At 49.5% G+C, this 14,964-nt stretch overlaps 1 protein-coding gene across 9 annotated transcripts in view; it reads left to right on the top strand.

Annotated features, from left to right (window-relative positions):
- The window catches only part of PRDM10 (PR/SET domain 10), a gene marked incomplete at its 5' end in the record, with an annotated part of 35,114 nt that overhangs the window by 17,144 nt on the left and 3,006 nt on the right, over positions 1–14,964 (top strand). For 3 of the 9 annotated variants that reach the window (XM_084274865.1, XM_084274866.1, XM_084274868.1), the window contains 8 exons: positions 5,298–5,645; positions 6,274–6,429; positions 7,529–7,708; positions 9,073–9,183; positions 10,782–10,982; positions 11,507–11,650; positions 13,289–13,459; positions 14,573–14,713. In XM_084274865.1, coding sequence (XP_084130991.1) covers positions 5,298–5,645; positions 6,274–6,429; positions 7,529–7,708; positions 9,073–9,183; positions 10,782–10,982; positions 11,507–11,650; positions 13,289–13,459; positions 14,573–14,713 — 1,452 coding nt within the window. Of the gene's footprint in view, positions 1–2,558; positions 2,571–5,297; positions 5,646–6,273; positions 6,430–7,528; positions 7,709–9,072; positions 9,184–10,781; positions 10,983–11,506; positions 11,651–13,288; positions 13,460–14,572; positions 14,714–14,964 lie in introns of all 9 variants that reach the window. The other 6 variants (XM_084274867.1, XM_084274870.1, XM_084274869.1 and 3 more) reach the window with 5 other exon arrangements.

Consider the following 14,964-nt stretch of genomic DNA (forward strand, 5'->3'; position numbering starts at 1 on the left):
CTCACCCTTTTCACTTGCTGTAACTCACAGAATGCTGGACCTGCCTGCCAGGACCAGCTGCCTTTCTCCTGGTGCCATATCCATTGCCAAATCCTGACTGAAGTATCTCATTCCTTAGCAGGTTTTTTTTCCCTGAGAGGAGGACAAATCTCACATAAAGAATTAGTATGTCATGAGATGCTAGTGAGAACTGGTCACCACTTGGAGCTGATTCAATTCCAGCACAGTAATTCTTTGATAGAAGCACAGTCCCTCCAAGCTGGCAAGCAGGAGTGCTTCAAACAGCCAGCTGAATCATGGCACTGTGGCACACAGTAATGACTTCTTCACGGCACCATCTGTGGCTCTCAGAACTTGTCTTGCAAATAGTTGCCAAAGAGGAACCACTACCTCAGTTTACATCCACTTAGATGATGATGATATTTAGTGATAAAATCCTTTCTTGGGTTAGAAAAACCTGCCTGTCTTTGGGAGATGAAAACCTGTGCGAAGAACTTTGTGTACCAACAGCAAACACTCTGAGCCTGAGCTTTGTGTCAGCTGGGTGAGCTGTTTTTTCTCCAGTATGTGTGGGAGGGAAATGATTCAAGCAAATAATCCTTCAAGCCATGTAACTGTGAGATTGGTTTATTTAGCCTAAAATCTTTCTCTTTTTCTTTCCTTCCACGTGTAAAATTTTGATTACAGAAGGGAACAGCTGCAGTTGGGCTAAAGCTTCATTTTTTTAAGGCATGAGAAAGGATTAGCAAAGAGTTGAGTAACTCTTCCTTATGGGAGGATGTTGAGGCAAATCTTCCTCTCAGTTGATAGCAGTATGTATGTGAGACCCTGGTGGTGTTACCCCATAAATGCAGCAGCATACCTTGCAGGAGGAATTTGGCTGAACATGTTAAGCTTATGCCATGTAAAATGCTGGTGCTCTCTGAATGACAAGTTTCTACCAATAACTTGGTTTTCATACGTTAAAAGCTTGAGGGATTTTTACCTGAAGTATTGAAGGGTGGATAATGAGTATAGAGACAGATGCTGAGGTTTTGACAGTAAAGAGTGTGGGTATTTACTGTTTACAGTATGCCACAAGTTCCTCAAGAGAAAGTTGAGGCCTGAGTTGTGGTGGGAAGAGAAGGTATTGCCTGTTTCCCCAAGCTTTTGAACCCAAGATGTGAACTTAATATCATCTGAAATGGTAAATGTGGAAAGGAAGGGACAGAAATTGTGAATTTACTTCCTTGTCTTGTGACCTAGCTTTTCTTACCTGGAAATTCCTCACAAATGGATGACAACCACGAGGAATGCAGTGGTGGTTTAGTCCTTGGCATGACCTCTTCATGTCTCCAGATCTCCCAGGCTTCCCATGCATCTGGCAGCTGATGTTCAGCAGAGTCCTGGAGATGTTTCCAGACAGGGGCACTGGCAGAATGGCAGATGGCTGGTTGCAGAGCACTTCTCAATTTAATGTCAGACCATGAGCATTGAGAGCTGGAGATAAGAGTCAGCAAACCCCCAGCAAGCCCTAGCATCCCATGAACCCTCACTCAACTATTCACAGCACCTTCTTACCATCATGTGCATTTAACATGTTGCAAGCTTATAAGGTGTTTAGTACATCATGGACTTCCAAAGAACAGGTAGAAAGTCTTGACTCCTAATTAGGATCTGGGGACCTGTGGTAGCTCTGGCTCTGCCTTGTTACTCATGGAGAGTTTGATTTTCAAACCCAGTAGTTCTTTGTGAATTGCTTCAACTTTCAAAGGCTTAAGGCAGTGGTTCTGAGAGTGTTTTCATTCTAGCTGCAAGTCATGTTGTTGGTATTGAAGAGAGATAGACCTACCCTTCAAGAAACTCTTGCAATAAACAGGGGAAAGTTTGGTCCACAGCCAAACTGAGTTATTTGGTTTGAAACCAGTTCTGGGCAGTCTCCAGAGAGTCTATGGGCTGATCCCAGAAACATCTGCGTTTCCAAATAGGGGTGTGTTTCAATTTGCACACAGACCTGCTCCTAAACTGTCCTTTGTGTAGGTGACACTTTTACTCCAAGGATAGGGAGAGGTCTGGCAGGGATAGGGATATGGTTTGGAAAGCACAGTCACTTCCTTTGTGCCCAAAGAAATGCAACCAGTAGTACAATGAAGAGTATGAAGGTTAAAACCAAGTCCTTACTCCTTCACTTCTGCACTCTGGTCTTTGCCCTGTTGTCATCCTGCCCTAATTATTCCCTTCTAACAGCATTTCATTCTCCCTGTGGCTCTGTAGTACACGACATCATTGTTAACCAACTCTGTGAAAGCATGGAAGGTCATGAAACACCTTCAAGATTCTCTGTGGTTCCTGTCTTTTCCCTTTAACTCCTCTTGGGCAGTTAGTAACAGCAGTGTAAACCCTGAAGATCTGCTTAGTGTTTCCCCAGGCAAAAACCTTAAAGGAGTTTTGCCAAACCAGAGACTAAACTGTCACTAGAAGAGCTGGTCCCCACAGTGCCCTGCAGAAGTCAAGGCTTCTGTGTTCAACTCCATTGCATAACACAAGTATTTTTCTCTCCCTCAATGCTGCCTGCTCAGCTGGAGCTGCAGGTAGGTTTGGGTTTTTTTTGTTTTGTTGGCTTTTTGCTGTTATCTAATTGAACAACATCACCTTCCTGGGTGTTTTGTCCAACTTGTTTAGTGTTTCCTGATTGACACCCCCCCCACCACCACCATCCTAAGCTGTTGCGTTACGAAGTGTTACCTGAATAACCCTTTGCATTCTTCTGGTTCTTTTCCTACTAGTTAATTGCAAATTTAAGGTGAATATTATAGGAGTAAACTGCTTGGATGAAATACTATAATATCCATCTTAAAGTGTCAGAGGATGTGTTTAGGGGCAATTATTTGTGCTGGAGCAATGAGATCACACTTAGTTCTGGCTTTATGGTCGATAGTTTCTCTACCCAAAAGGTCAGTCTTTGGGGTAGCAATAGGGCTACACTGATCATGGAATCCCAGACTGGTCTGGGTTGGAAGGGACCCCAAGGGTCACAGAGCTCCAACCCCCCTGCCTCAGGCAGGGACACCAACCTCCAGGCCTGGAGCTACACAAGGTTGCCCAGGGCCCCATCCAACCTGGCCTTGAACACCCCCAGGGATGGGGCACCCACCCCCTCTCTGGGCAGCCCCTTCCAGCCCCTCACCACTCTCTCTGCAAAGAACTTCCCCCTAATCTCTCCTCTCACCCTTCCCTCCTCCAGCTTCACTCCAGCCCCCTTGTCCTGCCAGTCTCTGTCCGGATGGACATGGCCAACCAGTCAGATTGGTGGGGATTCCACACAGTGAAGGACACTGATACTGGAGTTAAGAACTTGAAGTGCATCTCTTCAACTAATTGGTTGATGAGTGTTTCTTTGTAGTTAAGGGGGAAACAATCCACTTCTGACTCCAAGTGACATGTTAATTTGCACAGCACGTGGCTGTGTTCCAGCTCACGGTATGACTTGCAGCTTCCCTTTGTCTCCCCTTCTGCAGTTGTAAAATGTCAAGTGGAGATGATGTTAATTCATAGGAGGGCTCGTTTGGGGCTCCTCTATGAAGCTGTTAGGGTTTTTTAAGAGCAGAACAGTTGCTCTTTGATCCTTTTGCTGGAATGAAAGCATAGGTTTCCCTCTGCAGTTCAGATGGTGAAGAGGATTGGTCAGCTTGGCTAGTTTAGCACAGCATTTCACAGTATTCCCAAGCTGTTCCCTCATTCCAGCAGAAGAGCTCTCTGCTTTCTCAGTGTCAGCTGTTGACACACACTTAAGTGACAAGCAAATGTCAGCCCAGACTTTCCCCCAAGAAAAGGAGAGAGGAAACAAGGGAAATCTGTTTGCAGAAGACTTGAACGTATCTCACAGAGAGATGAGACTGAACATGTGTCAGCATAGGTGCCAGTAGTGTTTCTGGCACTATTTCTCTTCTCTATCATGATGGAGATTCTGTCTGTAACATCTGAAAAGAGAAGACAGCAATAAATGCTGGTCTTAGTTTGGAGAAGAGTAAATACTCCTTGGATGACTTGGAGAGAAATGGCAATCCTGTGCTTGGAGCACAGCCTGGGTGGTGGTGTGCCTCGGGGCTTGGTGTGTGCAGAGGTACCACTGACTTACAGTGTCCCTGCTAACTGTTGTAAAGCTTCTTCCCAGTGTTGAGTTGGGGACACAGGGCACACCTGCCTCTTTTCTCCAGGCAACGTGTAGAAACATCTACAACAACCCTGCAGCATCTGTTCCTTCAGCAGACAGAGCTGGTATCTGTACTGGGATGGGTCTGAACATCCTTTGGAAGGGGAGAAAGGGAAGAGGTAACACTGGTGAAATGACACAGCAGAGAGAGACTGAAGGAAGGCACACACCAAAAGAAAGAGAAACTACAGCAGGAGCAGAGAAAAAGAGGAGAGCAGCCCAGTAAATTCCATTTTAAAATGCACATCAGCACAAATTGCACCGTGCTCAGTTCATGATACTTGATACTGCTTCTTGTGCTACCAAAGCAAAGCAATTCCAAGTTGACTCTGTACCATCAGCTCCCCTTTGAGTAGACAGCAGAATCTGTCAGCCATCCTCTTGATTTAGCACCAGTGTGTTCTGCCTTTCTCTGCTGTTTTCAGGCTTTCACACATGATAGATAGTAAGTGGCAGCTAGAAAAATTGCTCACAAGGTCTCACCTGTTGCTTGTAAACCTGCCATTCTGCCCTTGCTACCATGTTTTGAAACTCTCTTCTGCTTTTTTTTTGATCATAGCAAAAAGGTTTAGGTCACCACCTCTTGAACCTTCCCCCAGAAGCTTGCCAGGCAATGCTAAACCACTGCTGCAGGTCTCTCTGGTGATCTTTGATGCAGAAGCTGACATTGTTCAGGGCTGTGGAATTTAATAAGCCCTGCTCCTGAGGGAAAGCCAGGGCACTACCTCACCCCTTCTTTGTATGGTGGCCCAATTTGTGAGCCAGTCCCCCAAAACCAGCTGGGATTGCAGCTTTTCTCAGGCCTGGGTATGTACTTCAGAGAGGATTCAGTTTTATTTTGCAGAAAAATGCCCCATTTAAAGACAAAAGTCAGCTCAGTCAGCAAAGACAGGGAAACCCCTCGTGTTGGGCTCTCCTAGCTGGGGAGTAACTGCAGGCACATCCCTTCTGGCTGTCACAGCCTCCTGTACAACACAGGCAGTATCTGTAACACAGGAGTGGTTTTTGAAGTGTAGGTTCTCTGGTGATCTGGTATGTTTCATACTGGCAATGTTTGGGTGTGGAATCCAGACATAAAAGCTTAGGGTCTCCTTGTTCCTTTCAGAACGCAGCTCTCCAGCACCTGTTCATCCGGAAATCCTTCCGCCCCTTCAAATGCCTGCAGTGTGGGAAAGCCTTCAGGGAGAAGGACAAACTGGATCAGCACCTGCGCTTCCACGGGAGGGAAGGGAACTGCCCTTTGACTTGTGACATCTGCAACAAGGGCTTCATCAACAGTGGGGCTCTGGAGAGCCACATGAAGTTCCACATGGACCAGAAAACATACTCCTGCATCTTCTGTCCCGAGTCCTTTGACCGCTTGGATCTCCTGAAAGATCACGTAGCCATCCATGTCAATGATGGGTATTTCACCTGCCCCACCTGCAAAAAACGCTTCCCAGATTTTATCCAGGTGAGATGCTGTACTGATCTGAAGGGCTGTCAGGCAGAGAAGGACCTGGGGGTGTTGGGTGACTGTGGCTGAACATGAGCCAGCAGTGTGCCCGGGGGGCCAGGAAGGCCAAGGGCATCCTGGCTTGTGTCAGCCCCAGCACAGCCAGCAGTCTTGAGGAAATCAAGTCATCTTCCAGATGCATAATAAAGATGAAACTATTTAATCTTTCTTTATAGAAAATATTGTCAAGATACTAGAATCATAGGATGGTCTGGGTTAGAAGGGACCCCAAGGGTCATACAGTTCCATCCCCCCTGCCACAGGCAGGGACACCAACCTCCAGGCCTGGAGCTACACAAGGTTGCCCAGGGCCCCATCCAACCTGGCCTTGAACACCCCCAGGATGGAGTAACCACCCCCTCTCTGGGCAGCCCCTTCCAGCCCCTCATCACTAAAACTTCCCCCTAATATCTCATTTAAACCTCCCTTGCTTAAGCTTTAAGGTAAAGCTCTAAAGTACTTTCTAAACCAGACCAGATCAGAGAACCCTTAACACTTTTTTTTTCCTTTCTCTTTACCTTTTGCCAGGAGTTTCCTACTCTTCTTTTGAGTCAATCCCTCTTTCCTGTGCTCTCTGCAATTCCAGGTGAAGAAACACGTCCGCAGTTTCCATTCGGAAAAGATTTACCAGTGCACAGAGTGTGACAAGGCTTTCTGCCGCCCCGACAAGCTGCGGCTCCACATGCTGCGCCACTCAGACCGCAAAGACTTCCTCTGCTCCACCTGTGGCAAGCAGTTCAAGGTAAGATGACCTTGGACCTTGCTGGTACCAATGGATTACTGTGGAGTCCTGGGGCCCCAGTACAAGGAAGATGTGGGACTGGTGGAGAGGGGTCAGAGGAGCCACGGAGGGGATCAGAGGGCTGGAGCAGCTCCCCTACGGAGAGAGGCTGAGGAAGCTGGGCTGGCTCAGCCTGGAGAAGAGAAGGCTGTGGGGGGACCTCATTGCAGCCTTCCAGTCCCTGAAGGGAGCAGAGGAACAGGAGGGGAATCAGCTTGTTCAAGGGCAGAGACTGGCAGGACAAGGGGGCTGGAGTGAAGCTGGAGGAGGGAAGGGTGAGAGGAGAGATTAGGGGGAAGTTCTTTGCAGAGAGAGTGGTGAGGGGCTGGAAGGGGCTGCCCAGAGAGGGGGTGGGTGCCCCATCCCTGGGGGTGTTCAAGGCCAGGTTGGATGGGGCCCTGTGCACCCTTGTGTAGCTCCAGGCCTGGAGGTTGGTGTCCCTGCCTGTGGCAGGGGGTTGGAGCTCTGTGACCCTTGGGGTCCCTCCCAACCCAGACCAGTCTGTGACTCTGTGATTAATGTCCATGGATGCATCTTGGCAGCGCATCACATCCAGATACTTTTCCAGATGTCTCCAGAATGGGTGGAGCAGATCAAGCCAGCTGAACTGTGGTGGCAGCAGCCTGCTCCTCATCACTTAGGAGATACTGAGGGACTGGATATTTGGGGGTGAAGTGGTACATTCTAGACAGTGTGCATCCAGAGCAGCTGGGTTGCATCTGGACAGTAGGTTCAGTGCTGCAGTATTTTGACTCAAATATTGTTTGATGCACATTTCCAGCCATACCACATTAAACAGGAATATTTTAGATAAATTTAAGAAAAGCCAGTGTGGAGGGGCTTGTCCTCACAGAAGCTCCTGCTTTTGTGGGTGAGCAACCTCAGCTTGGTGAGAAGGACAAACTGAAGCCTGAAGGGCTCCTGCTGAGCTGTCCAACACATGCAACTGTGTCTGGAGGCAGCGCTGGAGGCGAGAGGCCAGAGAGATCTCTGAATAACTTGTGCTGTGGCTCTTTGGTTGTGGCAGTAAAGTGATGCTGATGGGGGTTTCTTTCCCTAGAGGAAAGACAAACTGCGGGAGCACATGCAGAGGATGCACAACCCAGAGAGAGAGGCCAAGAAAGCCGATCGAATCAGCCGCTCGAAAACCTTCAAGCCCCGGATTGCTTCTACTGACTATGAAAGCTTCATGTTCAAGTGCCGCCTCTGCATGATGGGTTTCCGCAGGAGGGGGATGCTGGTGAGTGTCTGTGTGCTCTTAACTTCTCCTGGCTCAGTTTTAGTGAGTGCTGAAGGAATGAAGGTGGAATTCTAGTGACTGGAAACCAAAGGGTGCTGGGAAACTGGAAGAGTTTTGTAGCTGAGGTGAGATTATGTATTGTTATTGTTGGGTGGCTGCAGGCTGAACACGAGCCAGCAGTGTGGCCAGGAAGGCCAAGGGCATCCTGGCTTGTGTCAGCCCCAGCGTGGCCAGCAGGCCCAGAGAGGGGATTGTGCCCCTGTGCTGGGCACTGGGGAGGCTGCAGCTGGAGTGCTGGGTCCAGTTCTGGGCTCCTCAGCATCAGAAGGACAGGGAGGTCCTGGAGCGTGTCCAGAGAAGGGCAACCAGGCTGGGGAAGGGGCTGGAGGGCAAATCCTCTGAGGAGCAGCTGAGGGAGCTGGGGGTGTTGAGCCTGGAGAAGAGGAGGCTGAGGGGAGCCCTTCTCCCCACCTCCCCTGCCCTGCCAGGAGGGTGCAGAGAGGTGGGCGCTGGTCTCTTCAGCCAGGGGCCAGGAGCTGGGACAAGGGGCAATGGGCTCAAGCTGCGCCAGGGCAGGGTCAGAGCAGCTGTGAGGAGAGAATTCTTCCCTGGCAGAGTTGTCAGGGCCTGGCCCAGGCTGCCCAGGGAGGGGGCTGAGTCCCTGCCCCTGGGTGTGTTTAACAGAGGGGAGATGAGGTGCTCAGGGAGCTGGTTTAGCACAGGACAGAAATGGTTGGACTCGATGAGCTTAAGGGGCTTTTCCTACCTGGTGATGCTGTGACCTCTCTTGTCTCATCAGCAGGTATGTGCCTTTTTCGTTGCCTCTGGTGGGTGTTTAGTTGTCTCTACCGTATCTCACCGGCAACGCTGATTGATGTGTAACCTGTTTAGAGATCTGTACAGCGTCTGGTTCAGCTGCACTTACCTGTTACCCTGGCTGCCTCCTATTTCTTTCTCTCCGTGCCTGGAGGGGCCTCTCCTGGCCGTGCCCTGTAACTGCCGCCGTGTAAATGTAACGCGGCGGGAGATCTTCACTGCAAATGTTGGGTGAGGGCTGTCATCTCTGCTAGCAGGGGCCTCTCTGGGCAGAGGCCCTTTCCATGACCTCACTCTCAGCTGCAAGAGAGTTCTGGCAAGCTATTTTACCCCTTCCCATCGTATTTTGATGAGAGAAACTGTAAATGAAATCAGCTAAGACCATGTTTACCTTTGGCAGCTGACTCTGAATGCACAATAACCCCTGGAGTGCTGCTGGGTAGTGTTGTTACAGTTCTGGTTTGGCTGTCATCTACATCTAGGAGAAGCAGCAATTGCTTGGCTTCCATCTGTAATATGCTGTCTCATTCTCCTTTCTCTCTCCTAAGGTGAATCATTTATCAAAGAGACATCCAGACATGAAAATAGAGGAGGTGCCAGAGCTCACATTGCCCATCATCAAACCCAACAGAGATTACTTCTGTCAGTACTGTGATAAGGTATGGAAGGAAGTCACCTCTTGGAGGGTGGACCTGCATGCAACCAATTTGTCTCTGCAGAGCAACATCTGGCAGGGCTTGGAGCTTGTGTTGAGGTTCTTGCCAGCAACCTTTCTATAGCAGTATCCAAAAGAAATGAAGATGAAACACACTTAGGCCAAGGTGGCTGAATGCTAATTGAAAACTTTGGTTCTCCTTTTCTGCTGCCTTTGGAGTTTGTAGAACTTTAATACTGTGACCCAACAGGCTGTTGCCCACCCTGAGTCCTGTATAGATCACTTCTTGCCACCCAGGATCAAGTACCCAATCTGTCTGTAATTCCTGAGCTGATTTTGGTTTCTGTATGGCTTCTAGAAGTCAGTCTCCAGCTCCTTTTATTTGAAGCTGTTTACTTAGTCACATGCCAGTAATTCTCAGTGTTCAGTGGAGCCTGACACTGCCTTGGGGTTCCTGTTCTTTCTCCCTGGCTTTGGCTTGTTATCCATGTAGACCTTTATTTGCCAGGCAGTGTGTTTTGACTGTTCTTGATCATCCCTACGTTCTTCTGTGATGCCTCTTTCCTGCTCTTTAAAGAGTTAAAGTGGGTAGTTTTAAATAATCCTACAGAATATTTGTTTGATGTGCCTAAAAAAGTGAAAGAATTTGTTGATTGTTATTTGTTGACAGTAAAGGCTACTAGAGCAGTTTTCACCCTTTGTGCCAGAGTGGAGGCATCACCCTCACAATAGATGAACCTGGGACAAGTTACAGCTTTGGTGATTGGTGCCTTCTCTGATGTTTGACCTTCAAGTATCTGGCAAAAAAGCTTCTCTTCTCACCTTTCTGTCCTCCTCTGTTCTGTTGTGGCATCATGTTCTCAAATGTGACATGAGGACTTGCCTGATTAATTGATGGAAAGCGTTTGCCTGTTCATGTGTTAAGCTGTAACTGGGGATCTGAGGCCCCAGCTGGAGTCCTGTGTCCAGAGCTGGGGCCCCAGGACAAGGAAGATGTGGGACTGGTGGAGAGGGGTCAGAGGAGCCACGGAGGGGATCAGAGGGCTGGAGCAGCTCCCCTACGGAGAGAGGCTGAGGGAGCTGGTCTGGCTCAGCCTGGAGAAGAGAAGGCTGTGGGGGGACCTCATTGCAGCCTCCCAGTCCCTAAAGGGAGTAGAGGAACAGGAGGGGAATCAGCTTGTTCAAGGGCAGAGACTGGCAGGACAAGGGGGCTGGAGTGAAGCTGGAGGAGGGAAGGGGGAGAGGAGAGATTAGGGGGAAGTTCTTTGCAGAGAGAGTGGTGAGGGGCTGGAAGGGGCTGCCCAGAGAGGGGGTGGGTGCCCCATCCCTGGGGGTGTTCAAGGCCAGGTTGGCTGGGGCCCTGGGCAACCTTGTGTAGCTCCAGGCCTGGAGGTTGGTGTCCCTGCCTGTGGCAGGGGGTTGGAGCTCTGTGATCCTTGGGGTCCCTTCCAACCCAGACCATCATCCTGTGATTCTCTGCTTTCACTAACCATAGTGTGTAAAGCCATGTGCAGGCTTTCCAGGAAAATGTACCTGGTGCCTGTTTTCTGCACTGACATCAGGATCTTTACCCCATTTTCATTCCCAATCTTGACCCTGCAGGTGTACAAGAGCGCCAGCAAGCGCAAAGCACACATCCTGAAGAACCATCCTGGTGCTGAGCTACCTCCCAGCATCCGGAAGCTGCGCCCTGCGGGTCCAGGCGAGCCAGATCCCATGCTGAGCACCCACACCCAGCTGACGGGCACCATAGCCACCCCTCCAGTCTGCTGCCCTCACTGCTCCAAGCAGTACAGCAGTAAGGTACAGGGCTTGTCTCATCACCTCAGAAGACAGCAGCTATCTGGTGATGCTCTTTCACCTCAGGCTCTGTCACCTGTCAGTCTGCAAGCCAGGGCTCTCCTATTCTCTGATGGTTTCATCCTGACAATACAGGCACAGCCTGCTGGTTTTATGGGAGCACAGCTCCCTGGTGATAGAGGGAGAGCTTGGAAGGAGAGGCAGAAGCATTAGCAGAGCGTGGTCACAAATGGAAAAGCTTGGAAAGCTCTCAGTGCAGAAAAGGTCCCCAAAAAATTTGGGCTGGGTTGGGGTTTATGGGCTGTGACTCTTGGGGCTGTGTTTCACTATGGGATAGCTCCAGTGAGCAGCAACTTGGAATGATCCTTGTTTTCTTCTGGCTACCAGAGCATCCCATAGTGTGAATCTCAATGCTGCTTTACCAAAGGAAACTTACAGAATGTAATCAAGGAGCTGTTTGGTTTCAGGTGGCCCCAAGCAGAGCTGCTGTGTGTGTGTCTCTAATGCTCTTTTGCATCTCTCTGCAGACAAAGATGGTGCAGCACATCCGCAAGAAGCACCCGGAGTTCGCTCAGATGCCCAACACCATCCACACCCCCCTGGCAGCCGCTGTCATCAGCTCTGCTCCCGCTGTTCTAACCACCGACAGCGCGACCGGAGAGACTGTTGTGGTAAGGCTTTGAGTTGGGGGTCTGTTAGTGACACTGGGAGGCTGTGTGGCTTTAAAACTCAGTTAAAAACATCCTGTTTGAAGAGGGAAACTGGATAAAAGAGTGTTTTGCTGGGAAATGGGCAGATTCAACCAGGATGCTGTTGGCTTCACAAGCCTGGTGTGTTAAGCACAGTGTAGTAATCACAGAATCACAGGGGTGGGAGGGACCTCCAGAGCTCATGGGGTCCCACCCCCTGCCCAAGCAGGGTCCCTAGGACAGGGCACACAGGGCGGTGTCCAGATGGGGCTGGAATCTCTCCAGAGAAGGAGACTCCACACTGGGAAGAAGTTCTTCCCCATATTGGTGGGGAACTCCCTGTGCTCCAACTTGAGGCCATTGCCCCTTGTCCTGTCCCCACAGACACTGAGCAGAGGCTGCCCATGTCCCCCTGTGTCCCACCCTTCAGATCTTTATACCCATTGATCAGATCCCCTCTCAGGCTGCTTCTCTCCAGGCTGAACAGCCCCAGCTCACTCAGCCTTTCCTCACAGGGGAGATGCTTCAGTCCTTTAATCACTTTCGTAGCCCTAATAGAGTTGTCAAGAGAAGTATCACTCTGGCAGGTGAGGGGGATGGGTTGAATATGTCCAAGCAGCACTTTTTGACTTGGAAACTAAGTTAGCTTTTCACAAATGCATGGCTTTTTTTACCTAATAGAATGCTGGTAAGCCAGAAGATGAAAACAGTGGAGTTTTCATGATTGTGAGTTAAGTTAACCCTTAATGGTGCTGACTGGCATTTAGGTGGAAGAGAGCAATCCTTGGGGATGATCCCTGGTGATCGCTGATGACCCCATCCTCTGTGTTCATTAAGCTCTTGTAAATTAATCATAGCATTATTGAATGCACTAGGTGGGAAGGGACCTTCAAAGCCCATCTAGTCCCACCCCCTGCAGTGAGCAGGGACATCTTCACTAGAGCAGGTCGCTCAGAGCCCCATCCAGCCTGACCTTGAATGTCTCCAGGGATGGGGCCTCCATCACCTCTCTGGGCACCCTGTGCCAGTGACCCACCACCCTCAGAGGGAAGAACTTCCTCCTAATACCCAACCTGAAACTCCCCTTTTCCAGTTTAAAACCATCACCACTCATCCTATCACTCCATGCCCTGGGGACCAGCTTTCTTATAGGCACCTTTCAGGGACTGAAACGTGCCTCTATAAGGTCCTCCCACAGCCTTCTCTTCTCCAGGCTGAACAAGCCCAACTCTCTCAGTCTGGCTTCACAGGAGAGGTGCTCCAGCCCTCTGATCATTTTTGGGGCCTCCTCTGGATGTGCTCCAACAGCTCCATGTCCTTCTTGTGCTGAGGGCTCCAGAGCTGGATGCAGTATCCAGGTGAGGTCTCCCCAGAGCAGAGCAGAGGGGCAGAATCCCCTCTCTCCATCTGCTGCCCACACTCCTGGGGATGCAGCCCAGGATGGGATTGGCCTTGTGGGCTGCAGATGCACGTTGGTGGCTCATGTCGAGATGTCATGACCCAGCCTTACAGTGTATATGTAGATTCAGTGTAATGAAAGAACTAAAACCCTACAGAAATACTCAGTCTGGTAGGCAATGTGTGCTGATGAGCCATGTCTCTCTCTCTCCACCTGCTCAGACAACAGATTTACTGACACAGGCAATGACAGAGATATCCCAGACCCTGACGACAGACTATCGAACTCCCCAGGGCGATTACCAGCGAATCCAGTACATCCCTGTGTCTCAGGCCACAACTGGTTTGCAGCAGCCTCAGCACATACAGCTGCAGGTTGTTCAAGTGGCCCAGGTGAGTAACTTTTGGGGGGCTTCATGGCAAACCCGTGCTTCCTTGGGACTGTAGTACTGGGAATTTTGCTAAGGAGCACTTGAAAAAAGTGGTGTAGGCTGTTTTTTACAGATACACTGGTTGATAATGCATCCTGTTTCTAATGTAAGCATCATGTCCTGGGCATAAATAGTCCTGCTTGTCTTGGTCAGCTTGCTGGAGGTGTAGCAACACAGTCCAAACTTAGTTCTACTCAGTGGGTCACCTTTGCTTGAGTCTGCTCTAGGAAGGTTTTCCAGCAACTGGAAAAGCAGGTCAGTGGGTGACCCATTTTTGCAGTTGAGAAGACTGATTTGTACTTGTTCTCAGTGAGCCAGAGCCAGAATTTGGAAGTACTGAAAGCAGTTGCTTTTTCCCTTCATATCATCTATTAGAATATTCATTCTCTGTGATGCTCAACAGCTTTCTGAAAGTAAAACCAGAGTGTAACCAGAGCAACAGAGCTGAGAAAAGTAAGAGATTGCTGAAGCCTTCAAACCTGTTACTCACTGGGTGATGCTGAAACTACCATGTGCTTGTCTCTTAGTCTGAAACTCCATGTTCTCTCTATCCCCCCCCCATTACAAATGAAGTTATGGATTTGGTTAATAAGGCCTAATCAGTGGCCCCAATTAATATTGACTGTGACTGCTCTAGCAATCCAAGACCACAAATACTGATTCCTGCAGCTAAACAATAATCTGATTACAGGTCTCAGATGTTGATAAAACGAGCTGATGCACACCAGTTTCATTAGTTGTTGTGGCTCAAAAAAAGCCTTCAATCAGAAAGACTTTGAGCACTTTTCAGTGCTGGGTCTGTGGCTCTGGAGTGTCTCTGCATTTCATAGCAAGGTGCTTCCAAAGAGCAGTGGCTGATGATGCTAATCCTGTTTTTCAGACCCTCCGAGCCCACAGGCAGCTTGTGTGACCTTAGGCAAGTCCTTCCCCCCGACATCAGAGCTGTAACCACACCTCATAGCTGCAGACCTTTGTATCAGTGAAGAGATTTACCTGGCTGCTTCTGCAAAGAATTTGAAGTATACTCTGCTTTGCTTTGCTTCTTTTTCTTTTAAATTTGACTTCATTTTCCCAGGCTACCTCACCTCACCAGTCACAGCACTCCACGGTGGACGTTGGGCAGCTCCACGACCCCCAGACCTACACCCAGCACGCCATCCAGGTGCAGCACATCCAGGTCACAGAGCCATCGCCAGCAACTCAGCCAGCATCACAGGTACCTGGCTCTTCTCTTGCAGGAAGTGTTCTGCCCTCCCAGTCTCCTCAACTGGCAGGCAGTGTTTTCTCTGTCCTTTAAAGGACCACACATGAAGTGACTGTCATATGAACATCTCTGAGGTCATCAAGTGGTTCCCAGTTGTTAGTAGGGTGTATGGGAAGGGCTGTTTTGTTGTGGGTTGGTTTGTTTTCCTAACAGCATACACAAGGTAGAAGGAAGTGCCTGGGAACAGACAAATTAGGAGCTTA

This window comes from Gallinula chloropus, assembly GCF_964237585.1.
Source record: "Gallinula chloropus genome assembly, chromosome: 24".
Classification (NCBI taxonomy): Eukaryota; Metazoa; Chordata; class Aves; order Gruiformes; family Rallidae; genus Gallinula; species Gallinula chloropus.